This window comes from Lycium ferocissimum, chromosome 1 (genome assembly GCF_029784015.1).
Source record: "Lycium ferocissimum isolate CSIRO_LF1 chromosome 1, AGI_CSIRO_Lferr_CH_V1, whole genome shotgun sequence".
NCBI lineage: Eukaryota > Viridiplantae > Streptophyta > Magnoliopsida > Solanales > Solanaceae > Lycium > Lycium ferocissimum.
Genome location: NC_081342.1, coordinates 4,462,706 through 4,478,620, shown reverse-complemented (window position 1 = coordinate 4,478,620; position 15,915 = coordinate 4,462,706). Strand labels below are relative to the sequence as shown.

General features: G+C 36.0%; 1 protein-coding gene and 2 pseudogenes across 1 annotated transcript; all 3 read right to left on the bottom strand.

The window, feature by feature from the left end:
* Nucleotides 1–2,234: 2,234 nt before the first annotated feature.
* Nucleotides 2,235–3,485, bottom strand: LOC132061244 (phospholipase A1-Igamma2, chloroplastic-like; annotated as a pseudogene).
* Nucleotides 3,486–5,659: 2,174 nt separating this feature from the next.
* LOC132065652 (phospholipase A1-Igamma2, chloroplastic-like) lies at nucleotides 5,660–7,334 on the bottom strand (annotated as a pseudogene).
* A 1,634-nt stretch (nucleotides 7,335–8,968) lies between these two features.
* LOC132061238 (phospholipase A1-Igamma1, chloroplastic-like) lies at nucleotides 8,969–10,914 on the bottom strand (the record flags this gene model as incomplete). The annotated part of the gene is given in 2 exon segments (XM_059454090.1): nucleotides 8,969–10,065; nucleotides 10,222–10,914. Coding segments are annotated over 2 exon segments (921 nt in total), but the record flags the coding sequence as incomplete, so codon positions are not given.
* Between the last annotated feature and the right edge of the window lie 5,001 nt (nucleotides 10,915–15,915).

The window sequence follows — 15,915 nt, the reverse complement described above, 5'->3', positions numbered from 1 at the left end:
TAATTTCCCAAGAACGGGTAGGGAACCAAGTAGAAACAAGCCTTGAATTTCTTCATCAAAGTTAATGCCCATAGCGTATAACTCGGTTCATGATCCCTAAAAAATATTCGGATGATCCGTCATTGCGGAACCATCGTGGTATTTTAAACCCGGATTTGCTTTATCAAAAACATCTTGTTGTTACCGGAGTTTTCCGAGCATACAAACTTTCAAGATGCTCCCATAGGGTCCGAGCATGTGTTTTCCCAGAAATATGGTTCAACACATTATCGTCAACCCACTGTCTAATAAAGCCGCAAACCTGCCGATGCAACAAATTCCACTCGTCATCTGATTTATTATCAGGCTTTTTAGTGGCAAAGACAGGTTGATGAAAATTCTTGACATAGAGCAAATCTTCCATTTTGCCCTTCCAAATGGCATAATTTACGCCACTCAAAGTAACCATTCTACTAGTATTGGCTTCCATCGTTTATCACAAATACAAATACTATTTATTCGGAGACCAAAGTAATTCTTTTCTGATGTGGAAGTTCGGTATCGCGCAACCACGAGCATACTCGACAACCTTGGCTCTGATACCACTTGTTGGTAACAAAATAGACCCGCAAAAATAATATTCACGGTATTAGTGATAAACGCGGAACACTAATTTATGGTTAAATCAGCAAGAATAAAATGCAGCAATAATGACACCAAGGTTTTACGTGGAAACCCTTCTGAATAAGGGAAAAATCACGGTCAAGAGAAGCACGGTGATATCACTATAGTAAGGAATTTTACAACTGTAGTCGCGAGATAAATACTCCAAAGACCGCTACACACACTCAAAAAGAAAAAACACTCTTTTGATTTTTTCCCACCTCACTACAATATCACTCACACTCTATTTTTTCTTCATATACTATTTTTCTTACAGTCTATGGTATACCTCACTTTGCTCTCTACAATTTTTTCTCTCCTTTTTTTTTTTGGTGTGTTTAAAGATGATGGAGAGCTTGCTATTTATAGGGATGAAATGTGCCATTTTTCATCCTTGCATTTAATTTGGTTGTTGTCAAATTCAACTTTGCAACTATTTTTGACAAAAGTTGCAATTTGGTTGTTGCCAAATTCAACTTTTGCAACTACTGTTGACAAAAGTTGCAATTTGGTTGGTGCCAAATTCAACTTTTGCAACTATATTTGACAAAACTTGCAACTTGGCTTGTGCCAAATTCTTTCTTTGCAATCATGGGGATGGACTCCACACCAACAAATCATCCTTCAAGAAATCAGTTGATTTATTAACCAAAGCTAAGTTCCTCCACTTCAGAAGTGAAAATTCTTTCATTTTTCCGTGAAACCTGCTGATATGAAAATACTCTAGTTAATACTGGCATGTCCAATATCAAAATCTTGTGCAACAATTTTGTAGTGGACTCATTAGAAAATGTCATATCTCTGGTGGACACAAAAGTTTGATGATGTCCAGAATATTTAGTTGTCTACGATGACGTGGGAAAATTGAGATAAGTGAACTGCAGAGGCTTTCAAGCTTTTGTGGATCTACCATAAGCTGAGTCTTGAAGCATGATCACTAGAATTATGCTAGATTTGTAAAGAGGGGGTAAGATGTGTACAAATAGGAGTAAAATATAAAAAAATTATGATAATTACAAGGGCAAGATGGGAGGAAGGACAGAGGAATGACGATAGTGAACAGGAATACTATTGATCCTCTTGGGCTAGGTTGGGAATAAAAAAGATACTTCTAGGATGTGTTTGGTTATGAAGGAAAATGTTTTCCTCGAAAATGTGTTTGTTTTCTTACTTATTTTTTGATGTTTGGTAAGTAAGTAGAAAATATTATCTCAAAAGAGCATTTATATATGGAGGTGCAGTGTGTGTGGGGTGGGGGGTATTTGGGGGTTGGGATGAGGTGTTGGGGGATTGAGATGAGACAATCAACCGGGAATGCCAGTTATGAGACGTGTTTTCCCTACTCCATCTGGGAAGATACAGATTTAAAATTTAAACTCTATGGGTTCAACTTTTATGGTTCTTCGTATTGAACACATTATATTTTTAATTTATAGGTTCATATCTACTATTTGTTTTACACATAAATTTCTGCTCCGCATCGAAAGTTTTCGGTTCAAATGAACCCCGTACCTGCATTCGGGAAGTCATTTTCCTGTTTTTTAAGGAACTTGTTTTCCTAGAGAAAATGTTTTTCAAAAATTTTTGACCAACTAAACATTAGTAAATTGGAAAAATTCTACTGACCCGTCGAGTAAATGCAGGTGAATCTCCAAATCGAGGAAGTATGTGAGATCGTGTATTTTCTTTAAGAACGGAGATATCTTGTGATCCAAAATGAGCTTGTCACCAACATGCCGGTAACACATGAAAGGTAAGAAAAATTCTCCAAGTTCTTGAAGTAGTCTTGGGGAATTCTCATTGAATAAACACCCAGGAATTGCTGGAATCGTATCATGAATGTTTACTACTCTTAGCACCTTCACTCCTAATTCTTCAAGCCTTTCTTTGAATCTGATGTTCCCAACTCTTGGCCCGAGAATGAGAAGACACATATAGGGATAAGGCGTCCGTCTTCGCGTACATCTAGTCCAATCTCTGCAATGTCATAAGCATTTATTATAGCTAAAGCACTTCCCAAGCTGTTTCCTGTTATTGTTATACTTATTTCCTCATCCGAGTATTGATCTTTGACTCTCTGAACTGCAGCTAAAACATGTTCCCTTGCCGAGTGGTGGCATAATTTGCAGTCCTCATGTTTTTTCGCGTACATTTTTAAGAATCCAGCTTCAGCTCTAATTTTCTGATTTGGGCTCGGAATCGTATAATCTCTAGTTGGTTTTTGGTAGAACATGAGATCTGCTATCTTCTCAACATCTGTCACTGTTCCACGCCAAGCAATTGTTATGTCTCGACGGCCTAAATAAGCTGAATACTCATCATTTGATATTGCAATATAGCCAATCCAATTTGCTTTATGAGTCCAATCGTTAGGCCGAACGGAATGAATGAGGTGCTTGGAATAAATATAGCTGTCCACATAATAACCAGGTTTCGACCAGCCTATACTCTCGAAAAACAAACTTTTATCAAACCTACAGCTATGATTCAAATCGAATGCAACATAACATGCTTGTGCCATATCTCCATAACGTATCAGCTCAGCTCGTAATAGGGGATCTATAGGATCAAGCATCCCTTCCCAATCATTTTGACCATGGATATCTTTCCATTTGTCAGCTAACATTGCCTTGTATTCTTTCCTCTGTATCTTTGAAATCGGAAATAGGGAGTCATTGTCGGATTCAGCCTTGCATGTGAAAGAGTTTCTACTAGTGACTTCTCTCTTTATTTCGCCATGTAAAAAGAATCTAGTACTAACTGGAATAGCATTCTTGGATAAAATTGTATTTGGCTTCTGTCCATTTGAGAGCAATGTTACCATGGAATAGGAGATGATCATTGTTTTGAGGATCATTATAACATTTATTGCACTTAGGTTGTTTGGAAAAGATGTGCTTCTTGGTCTGCTGGTTTTATGTCTTCATAATATCCCTTAGGATGACTTTATATTCCTCATTAGGTCAGCCTAAGTCTATATTTTTTTGTTCACAGAGATTTTCTTGAACATCCATAGCCATTTCTGCTAGTCTTTGTTTATGTTAACTTGATAGTTTGGAGTCTCCTATATTCCTTTTTTAATATTCTTTGAGGTGAGACATCATTGTCTGAATATGATGCTTCTTTTATTTTTACTATTTTACTGGAGCAACGTTGAGTGTACCAGCTACTATAGATTAACTTAGGTTGCTAGTTGCCATTAAACATCAGCTTAGGCATATTAGTGTTCCTTGAATAATTAAATAAAAAGGATAGGTAATTATCAACCACAATCAGGACATGTTGTCCTGTATTAGTACAAATTGCAGTAACAGCCAAAAGACTTGAAAGTGGTTAGAGATTTGGTTTTGAAAATCTTGTATTGGAAAATCCAAGTTTTTTCAGAAGCCTTATCTAGATTTCCTGAAATAGTAGATTTTTATGATTACATTGGCAATAACTCACAGAAGTATGATAAGATCATAAGAAATAAAATTAGGATCTGTGCGAGATGAAAGTCTCATGCACGGTTTTGAATGAAAGAAAGAAATGTGGAATCCTCTTGTAACAAGAGAAGTGATTATTCTCTTGTTACAATTTGCAGAAAGTTAGAGGAAAGGGAGAAGAAGAAGAGAAGAGAAGATTTAGCTGAATATTTTCTTAATTGCCTCCCTTCATACGTTACGAATACTGACGGATATAAAGAAAATACGGTAATGCGCGTCCCATTCATAACTGAATTGAGGACTATACTGCAATTATTTAATAACTAACTTAAAGGACTTAAAAGCAAACTACTACAAAACACATAACTAGACTTAGGGGACTTAAATGACTTATTTAATACTTAAACTTAATTTATCACAATTATACGATTGTGACACCTCTTTTCAACTCTATCTCTCGTCCAGTCGTCACTTTTCTTTTTGTTACTTGGAAAGTAGGTTCCATAAATTCTATTCAACATCTACCCTTGATGGTGTTCATCTTCTTCAGGGGAATTAGTCTCCAGACGATGTTGTTGGTGATCAAATATCCACTGTCCTTTGAGGTTCTTTGTATTCTTCTGTTTCCCCCCATTTTGGTGGAACCAACAGTTTCATCCTTCAAGAAATCAGTTGATTTATTCACCAAAGCTAAGTTTCTCCCTTCAGAAGCGAAAATCGTTTCCTTTCCCCATGGGACCTGCTCATATGAAAATACTCTAGTTAATATTGGCCATGTCTAATATCAAATTATTTTGTGCAACAATTTTGTAGTGGACTAGAATATGTAATTTCTCTGGTGGACACAAAAGTTTGATGATGTCCAGAATATTTAGTCGTCTACGACGATGAGGGAAAATTAGGATAAGTGAACTGCAGAGGGTTTCAAGCCTTTGTGGATCTACCAATGGTCTTGAAGTATGATCTCAAGAGTTGAGCTAGATTTATAAAGGGGGGGTAAGATGTGTACAAATAGGAGTAAAAATAATAACTTTACGACAATTACAAGGACAAGGAGGGAGGAGGGAGAGAGGAATGACGACAGTGAACAAGATCACCATTGATCCTCTTGGCTAGGTTGGGAGTTAAAAAAATTACTTTTAGAGTGTGTGGGTTGGAAAATATTTTCCTCGAAAATATGTTGTTTTCTTACTTATTTTCTAATGTTTGGTAAGTAAGTAGAAAATATTATTCTAAGCGCATTTATATATGGAGGTGCGGTGTGGGTGGGGTTGACGTTGTGAGTAGGCAGGGGCAGGGCGTGGGATGAGGTGCTGGGGCTAGGGCATGAGACAATCAGTTGTGAATGCCACTTATGAAACTTGATTTCTCTACTCCCACCAGGGAGGTCATTTTCCAGACTTTTAAGGAACTTGTTTTCCTAGACAAATGTTCTCCAAAACATTTTGACCAACTAAACATGAGAAAATTGAAAATATTTTCAAGAAAATGTTTCCTCCATGCCAAACACACCCTTAAAGAACTGGCTCAACTTATAGATGAAAAAAGCGGAGAATTAGGCCAAGAGGTAGATGAAACGTAATATTATGATGACTAGTGAAAGATCTTACCGAAACTTTCACTGGAAAATTTGAGAAGTCTAAAAACTCATTTGAAACCAGAAATATTTGATAAGCTACTAAAGAAATGAGAAGAAAATTCTACTGACCCATCGAGTAAATGCAGGTGAACCTCCAAATCGTGGAAGTATGTGAGATCGTGTATTTTCTTTAAGAACGGAGATATCTTGTGATCCAAAATGAGCTTCTCACCAACATGCCAGTAACACAAAGGTGAGAGAAATTCTCCAAGTAGTCTTGGGGAATTCTCATTGAGAATAAAACCAGGAACTGCTGGAACCTTGTCATGAATATTTACTACTCTTAGAACCTTCACTCCTAATTCTTCAAGTCTTTCTTTGAATCTAATATTCCCAACTCTGGGCCCAGAGAATGAAAAGACACAAACGGGAATAACGCGCGCGTCTTTGTGTACAGCTAGTCCAATCTCTGCAATGTCATAAGCATTTATTATAGCTAAAGCACTTCCCAAGCTGTGTCCTGTTATTGTTATACTTATTTCCTCATCCGAGTATTGATCTTTGACTCTCTGAACTGCAGCTAAAACACGTTCCCTTGCCGAGTGGTGGCATAATTTGCAGTCCTCATGTTTTTTCGCGTACATTTTTAAGAATCCAGCTTCAGCTCTAATTTTCTCATCTGGGCTTGGAATCTTGTAATCTCTAGTTGGTTTTTGGTAGAACATGAGATCTTCTATCTTCTCAGCATCTGTCACTGTTCCACGCCAAGCAATTGTTATGTCTCGACGACCTAAATATGTTGAATACTCATCATTTGATACTGCAATATAGCCGATCCAATTTGCTTTATGACTCCAATTGTTAGGCCAATGGGAATGAATGAGGTACTTGGGAGTAAATATAGCTATCCACATAATAACCATGTTTTGACCAGCCAATACTCTCGAAAAACAAACGTCTATCAAACTTACAGCTATGATCCAAATCGAAAGCATCGTAACATGCTTGCACCATATCTCCATAACGTATCAGCTCAGCTTGTAGTAGGGGATCGATAGGATCAAGCATGCCTTCCCAATCATTTTGACCATGGATATCTTTCCAGTTATCAGCTAATATTGCCTTGGAATCTTTAGCCATTGCCATCTCATCATCATCAGGAAATTTGTTTCCCTTCCTCTGTAGCTTTGAAATCGGAAACAGGGAGTTATTCTCAGATTCAACCTTGCATTTGAAAGAGTTTCTACTTGTAACTTCTCTCTTTCCTTGCCCAGAGAAAAAGAATCTAGTACTAACTGGAACAGCATTCTTGGAAAAAATTGTATTTGGCTTCTGTCCATTTGAGAACAAAGTTATCCTGGAATAGGAGATGATCATTGTTTCGGGGATCGGTATAAGAATTGCACTTAGGTTGTTTGAAAAAGATGTGTTTCTTTGCTTGCTGGTTTTATGACTTCATAATAGTCATTAGGATGACTTAATATTACTCAATAGGTCAGCCTAAGTCTAATTTTTTAATTCACAGGGAATCTCTTGAACATGCATAGCCATTTCTTCTAGTCTTGTTTATGCTGACTTGACAATTTGGAGTCTCCTACGTTCCTTATTTAATATTCTTTGAGGTGGGACACCATAGTCTGAATATGATGCTTCTTTTTGTTTTACTAGTTTACTGGAGCATCGTTGAATGTTCCAGCTACTCTAGAGATTAATTTAGGTTGCTGGTTGGCATTTAACTAACATCAGCTTAGACATATTAGTGTTCCTTGAATAATTTTAGAAAGGGTGGGTAATTATCAACCACAATCAGGAGGACCTATTGTCCTGTATTAGTACAATGCAGTAACAACCGAAAGTCTTGAAAGTGGTTAGAGATACGGTTTTGAAAATCTTATATTGGAAAATCCAAGTTTTTCAGAAGCCTTATCTAGATTTCCTGAAATATTAGATTTTTATGATTACATTGGCAATAACTCAAAAAAGTATGATAAGATCATAAGAAATGCCTAACTGCTAAACTTTAGGAGCCATGTAAGATGACAGTCTCATGCATGGTTTTGAATGAGAGAAAGAAGTGGGGAGTCCTCTTTCGACTCTGATTCTCCTATTCCAGTCGTCGCTTTTCTTTTTGTTACTTTGAAAGTACGTGATGGTTTACATCTTCTTGAGACAACGTTACTGATGATCAATCATCCACTATCCGTTATGGTGCTCAATAAGCTTTCTATATTTTGTTTGCAACCAGTGTGGTGGAACAGAGAAATCATCCTTCAAAAAGTCATGTTTTGTTCACCAAAGCTTTATCTCTATTACTTGAAAGCCAATATCTTCTCCCTTTCCCATGAACAGAGCCAGCTCAAGGGCCAAGCGGATAAAGCGACCGCTTTAGGCCCCCGAATATTTTAGGCCCCATATTAATTAAGTAGTATATTTGTTGAACAGTGAAAAAGTCCTCCATCAAGCTAAAAAAAAAAAGTTTTGGTGTTGGATACTCTTAATGGGTGAGGCCTTTGCGAAACCCATGCGGGCTTGGCCCAAAGCGGACAATATCACACCATGTTAAGAGTATCTTTGAGCCGTTTTAGCCCAACAACTGATATCAGAGCCAATGGTTGACGGAACGATTATGAAGATGTCGGAGTGTGGCGTGGGCCCGGCTTAGTTCCTTTGCCCGTCTATGGGTCAGTTTATGACGATGTAGGTGGCACACAGACATGTTGAATCTTTGACCCGTTGGGTGTGCGAATAAAGTACCACATTGGTAGCTGAAAAGAAAAAAAGAGCTACTTATAAGGTGTTGGATACTCTTAATGATGTGAGGCCTTTTAGGGAAAACCTTTTGGCCAGGCCAATATCACATATTAATTTTGGACCATTTAGGCCAACAATATTAAAAGTTAGTCTTATGTAAATATTTTGAAAAAATCTAGTAAAGGGTATAAGATCTATAGAACTATTTGTTATGTAATTTAAAATTTATTTATATATATTTGAGGTAATTTACATATATAATCCTAATTATTGTTTTTTTTTTTTTCTATTCTCATAAAAAAAACATATGTATTTTAATACTCTCTTTTCTTCCTTCTAGTAAACTATTTATTCTCACGAAAACAAGGGTAAAACTAAATCAAATTGCACTCTTTTTTATGTTTTCTCGGGTTGTCATGCATAGCAGTAAGCAGATAGAAGTCCTTAAATTTTGGTATAATATCAAGTTATCAAATTCCGGAATTAGGTTCTATTGTTCTAATAACTTGCTGTTTTTTAATTTCTTTTCTTTTTAATTTAAAATTTTTTAGTACTTGCATTTCAATTTATGTGACACACTTTGTTTATTAGTCCGTCAAGAAATAACAACTAACAACGTTGCATTTAAAAAGCTAGAAAAGTACACATCAAATGGTATATGCATGTTTTAAAAAAATAAAAAATAAAATAAAGCCTCATACTGAAATTTGGCTTTAGGCCACCAATTAAGTTGAGCCGCCCCTGCCTATGAAACCTGCAACTCATGTAAAGAACATATAATAGTTAGTCATAGGCCTCGGCATTTGATATTCAGATTTTTATGCAACAATATTGTAGAGGCCTCAATGAAGCATGACATTGAGCCCCAGGTCTTAGGTCTAGTGATAAGAGCACACATGTGATGTATGGATTAGCCGCGCGTCACAAGTTCAAACCTGTTCTAGACAAAAAACTTGATATTTAAGTGAAGAAGGATCAATGAACGTGTTCGTTATCCCATCGACCTTCAAATCGTGTGTGAGCTGGCTCTCGGGAATTTCTCGGTTATCCGAAAAGAGGAAAAGAAATATATCATGAACTTTGATAGAATATGAGAAGAAGTTCTTAATATCAAGACTAGTTGATAAGCTTAGATAGAACTTAAATAAGGAAGTTATAGTTATCTTTACCTCAAAAAAAAAAAAAAAAAAAGTTATACTAACCCATCAAGTAAATGCAGGTGAACCTCCAAATTGTGGAAATATGTGACATTGTGTATATCTTTTAAGAAAGGTGATGTCTTGTGATCCAAAACAAGCTTCTTTCCAACATGCAAATAACACCACGGTAAGAACAATTCACCAATTCTTTGAACTAGTGTTGGAACATTCTCATTGAGAAAAACACCAGGAAGTGCTGGAACTTTATCATGCTTATTTACAATTCTTAGCACCTTCACTCCTAGTCCTTCAAGCCTTTCTTTAAATCTAATGTTCCCAACTCTTGGCCCTGAGGATGAGAAGACACATTAGGGATAACGTGCCCGTCTTCGCGTACATCTAGTCCAATCTCTGCAATGTCATAAGCATTTATAATAGCTAAAGCACTTCCCAAGCTGTGTCCTGTTATTGTTATGCTTATTTCCTCATCCGAATATAGTTCAATCAGTCTCTTAACTTCATCTAAAACCTATTCCGTTGCTGATAACTTGCAGAAGTTGCATTCGTCGTCTTTGCTCGTGTAGATGTCTAAGAATCCTTCTTCGACTTTTATGGTCGGGTCACGGCTAGGAATCTTGTGATAGTCAATCAGTCTCTTAACTTCATCTAAAACCTATTCCCTTGCTGATAACTTGCAGAAGTTGCATTCGTCGTCTCTGCTCGTGTAGATGTCTAAGAATCCTGCTTCAACTTTTATGGTCGGGTCACGGCTAGGAATCTTGTGATAGCTAGTTGGTTTTTGGAAGTCCATAAAATCCACTATCTTTTCAAGATTTGTCGCTGTGCCACGCCAAGCAATCGTTATGTCACGACGCCCTAAATGTGCTGAATATTCGCCATTCGACACTGCAACATAGCCAATCCAATTTGCTTTGTGACTCTATCCATCAGGTCAAAAGGGTACTTTGAAAAAACTCGGGACATCAATATGGTACATGGAATAAATATAGCTTGTCACATCGTAACCATGACTTGATGACCATCCAAGCCTCTGAAAAAATAATCCAGGATCAATTTTACAGCTACCACAGAATTTAGAATCTTGATCCAAATCGAATGCATCGTAACATGCTTGTGCCATATCACCGTAGCTTATTAGCTCTGCTCGTAACAGGGGATCGATAGGATCAAGCATCCCTTCCCAATCATTTTGACCATGAATATCTCTCCATTTATCTGCTAATTTTGCCTCTTGATCGCCGTAGACTTTGTTTTTCTTGAAGTTCTTTATCTGTGATATAGTAAACGACGAGTCGTTCTTCGATACAACCTTGCTTCTCAAAGAGTGATTTCTACTAGTAACTCTTTTTCCAAGAATTTAGTGGCTGGATTAGGATTCTTGCACAAAATTATGCTTGGCTTTTGTTCATTTGAGAACAAAGATATCCTGGAATTGTTGGAAATACAGGCATACGCAGCGGAAGCAAATAGCCAGGATCGAACTTGCATGTAATATAGACAACACATAATCAAAGATATTGATCAAACATAAAATTGATACTTATCTCTTGAAGCGTGAATGCAACCTCGAATCTAGCCTTCAAGCACGAGCAAAAACCATCCACGCGTTCATCCTCGTTCCACGGTCTTCTCATCGCGTATCCCGAAGTTCTATGAACGTAATACTTGAGTGGCAAGTATTCGGCTAAAGAACAATGATCACTTAGGGTTCAATGGCTTTCTTTATATACACACGTTTTTAGGGTAAACCCTAGCCAAAAACGTGTAGCCCTTTCCTAACCCACCCAAGGATATTATTTTTCCTTTTATTTTCCTTGTTCTAGAATATTCAGGCACGGCAGGCCACGGATTTAATAACGAGGCTTCCTATTGTGGTATTAATTCGGAATATGAATGAATTAATCCTACCACAATAAATTACAATTTATTCCACTAGAAAACGTAATTGCACTCCTCCGTTTAATTTCGAAATCCTTCATTAAAAACTTATTTAACTCCCATGTTAAGATTACGGACACTAATCAAATAAATTAAATTACCGACAATTTAATTCATCGACTAATTTAATCCTTTATATTTTTAACTTACATCATGTGACGGATAAAAATCCACTGATTTTCACATGAGACTTATAAGCATCCATAAAGGGGTATCATCAATCTCAAAGTCGAGACACAGGATTACTCAACTAATTATTATTTCACAAATGTAATTTGTCATTAACCAATTTACCGAGAATACATAGACCCGCATTGAGTCGTACCTTTTAATAAATCAAAATAATGAACAAATCACATTGATCATAATAATTATATCAAGATTAAGAGTATAAGTACATTTAATGAACTAGAGAATTTGTTTTATATATTCAATATAAAAACACTTATCTCTACTTGGTCCGTTCAATACATACAAAATGTACTAGCACAAGAAGACGGAACTATACCGTTCCCATAATGAAGATACATTATATTAATCTTGTGCTACAATCATACCGATGGCTTTGTCCAAATTCCATCTTAGATTGTGAACATAAACTTTATAATTATAAGAACCGATGATTTAATCTTCCGTGTATAAGCTAAACTCTATACACTAAATCATCTACTATATAAGTAAAGGACACACATACTAGTACATGATCTATTTAATTCTTTATTAAACAATGAATAAATAATTGTTCTATAATAGATACTATATCCAAACATATGGTTAATAGTATATATATCCCAACAATCTCCCACTTAGACTTTTAACCATGACAATTGTTAGAATATACCATGTCTAAACGCATGGTTAATGGTATATACCCCAACAGGAATGAGATATGATCATAGTGTTTTGTGGCTACAATATTTATTGTGTTTGGATTAATGAGAAGAAGAATTGAACTTAGGCTGGTTGAGAAAAGATGTGTGTTTTCAGCCTGCTGGTTTAATGACTTTATATTATTTTAAGTCTTCTCAAGTCTTATCTTTTTTACTCTCTGAAATTTATTGAACATTCATTGCCATTTTTGTTTGACTTTTTAAAGTTTACATTATAATTTGGAGTTCCCTAGATCCTTTTTATGATTTCATTATGTTGGAATTAACATCATTGTCTTTAAGGTGATGGTTCTATTTTGGCAGTTTAGTAGGCATGGTTCCAGCTACATTAGAGAAAAAAAATTGTTGGCTATCAAGTTAATAACTTAAGTCTCTATTTTTTTCTTTCTTTTTTTAAAGTTAGTCCAATTGACTGGATAGATAGAAAAAATAAATGAGGTTAGCTAATATCAACCACAATTAGAAGCAATAGTTATATATTATTACACTTAATGGTGGCAACAGCTAAAAGTCTTCGATAGACTTTAGAGATTATATATTATAAAAAGACCATATTAGAGAGTCAAGAAGATTAAATCCTTGGGTGAAGTTGACTATTTCCTGTTAAATGGTAGAATCCAGCTGTATATGTTCATATTTGTAGTTTCAATTGGTCGCAATGGGCATAAACTACTGTTAAGCGGTCAATAGAAAGTGTGTTTGGCATGGAGGGAAATTTTCTGGAAAATGTTCCAATTTGTCCTGTTTGGATGGGTAAAATGTTTTGAAAATCTCCTACATTAGGTAAGCTATTGTTATGTTTGGTAAATATGAAAATAATGCCCATATGTTTGGTAATAATTATACAGTTCTAATCGTACTTCAAAAAACAATCCCATTGGTCCGCTCCTTTTAAATGTGTATGGCCATGCATTCCCAGGATTAACGTTTGGAACCTCACTTCTATTTCTCAATCAAAATCTTCTTGTTCTTAGCTTTGGGACATCATCGTGTTGAGGGAGGTTTAGCCTAGACCTAAACATTTTTGCAATAGAAATACTTCTTTGATAGAGCTTCAAGCAAGGATGAAGCCTTCTTATCGCCGCAATGAATCACTTAAATGCTATGAGCCTCAAACATGAAATCCTCAATGGGTTGTTAATAAAATAATGTGTTCTTAGAAGTGTCAGAAACATTTCAGTGGAAGAGGTGAAGAACATCGACTAGCTACACACTTACATTTGAAATCTCCAATTAAGCACTGAAACTCTTAACTTGTAAAGCATTACAGTAATAGCAACTGAAAGTTTGCCAAAGAATTACTGAAGCTAGGGGTGTACAAAGAAAACTGACAAATCACACCAAACCGATAATCCGAGTCAACTCGAGAAAAAAAATCCGACTAGTGGTTTGGTTTGATTTGATTTGTATTGGAAATAAAAACCCGACCATAATTGATTTGGTTAGATTTTAACTAAAAAAGTCAAACTGAACCAAACCAACCCGACATTACACGCATACAACTTTTTTAAATATTTTATATATAAAAACATTTATTTGTAATGTGATTTACAATATTTTTAAAAAAAAAAAATCATTGTTTTTGTCTTTTATAGCCCAAAGATGTTAGTAACTCAACTAAAGTCTAAATCAAAACCAAATCCATTCTAATCCTACCAAAAGGAATACAATTCTAATGCTAGGTATAACAATAATATTGGATATTTATTTCTTAGTTTTTCATTGGTTTAGTCAGTGTAAAATACATAATTTAATTTTGTTTTTCTTTAATATTTAGTCGTAATTAATACTACTTATTAGTCGTACTTATTTTAGCATGACCTAGTACCTTTAATTTGATCATTTTCATTATGGCTTAGCGATTTTGTTATATTTTTTGTTGAATATTATGGCTTAGCGATTTTGAGGCCACAGTATTGTGCACACTTATTTGGGCCCTAGGCCACAGTTTATATTTACAGTTATACAGGTGGTTCTTCATTTCGAACAGGAAGCTCTTCAGATCCTTACCTCCCTGTTTAGTTCAGTTTACGGTATCGGTTTCGGTTTGATTATATTTTCTTTTTTCAGTTGCTTTACATACCAATACAATTCAAATGTGCTGATGTCTCTATTTTATTGCTTGAGGGCCTGCATCGCGACTTACAAGTCGATGATCCAGCTAGCTAGGACTTGCTCGTATCAGCTGCTTGGTAAGCCCCAGTTCCTAACAGCTGCTTGGTGAGCCCCAGTTCCTCGGGGGCGTTATCCTGCTTTCAGTCTTCCAATTTTAGACAGTTATCCTTTCAGTATTCCTTAGAGGCTTCATAAACGTAGTCCAGTCAGTCAGATATTAGCAGATTTTGATGTGTTAGCCTTGATGGCATTTATTTCACATGTTCTACACTTAAACAGTAAGTCCGCATTTAATATATTTCAGTCAGACTTTTAGTAAATCAGCATGCATTAGTCATATTTTCTTATTATTGCATGTGTTTGATATCACATGTTGATTCAGCTAGCCTATGGGTTCGCTCGGTCACATGCAGTTAGGTACCGAGTGTCGTGTTACGCCCATGCCATGGTTCGGGGCGTGACAGGCAAATTCTACCTGAAGAGCAAAAGTTAAAGACCACCATTTTGAGGAGCAAAAATTAAAGACCAACCCCAGCGAAGGACAATCCTGCAAATTGCCCTTATTTTTTGGGCGGATTGCCCTTCATTTGGGATGGTCTTTAATTTTTTCCCTTCAAATTCGTGGTCTTTAAATTTTGCCCTTCGCCTAATACTCCGAGGTTGTGGGTCCGAACGTCATCTCAGTAAAAAAAAAAAAATCGCAAGGCAGAAATTTGCAAATTCTATCCATGGGCAAATTCTGCCTGAAGGGAAAAAGTTAAAGACTGCCAGTTTGAGGGACAAAAATTAAAGACCACCCTCAGCGAAGGATAATCCTGCTAATTGCCCAATCCTTCATCTTAACCGTTAACTTGGGCTTGAGAGTTGCAGCTTCAGTCCCTTTATTTTAAGGATATGTATAATTATTCTTCTGTCAATCTAGTGATTGAGCACAGTATAAAACGTCATTATCCCCCACACACATTACCTGGTCAAATTTACACTCAAGGTTAGGGCCCAAGACTTTTGTAACCCAAAAATAAATTTTTGAAACCAAAATAACCCATTAAAAAAAAAAAAAAAAAAACCTAAATAGACTTTACGCACAGATTATGTGCGTAAAAGGACCAAAGTGTAATTTTACACTGAAGTCCTTTTACACACAGAATCTGTGCGAAAAATGGGTTAAATAAATCGGGCCCTTCGTCTAATTCAAAAAAAAAAAAAATATCAGCCATTAAAGGTCCCTTTCTGAGGTCCCACGCGATCAAAAATGTCGTTTTCTTGTTGATTTCCAACCCAAAAGCCAATATTTTTGGTATATTGAAGTCTAGGAACAAGTTTCTTCGCAATAAAGCGGCGCATAATTCAACTCAAAAACTCAAAATCAAAGCTTCAATGTAGGTATTTTACTACGATTTTTTATTACATTATTA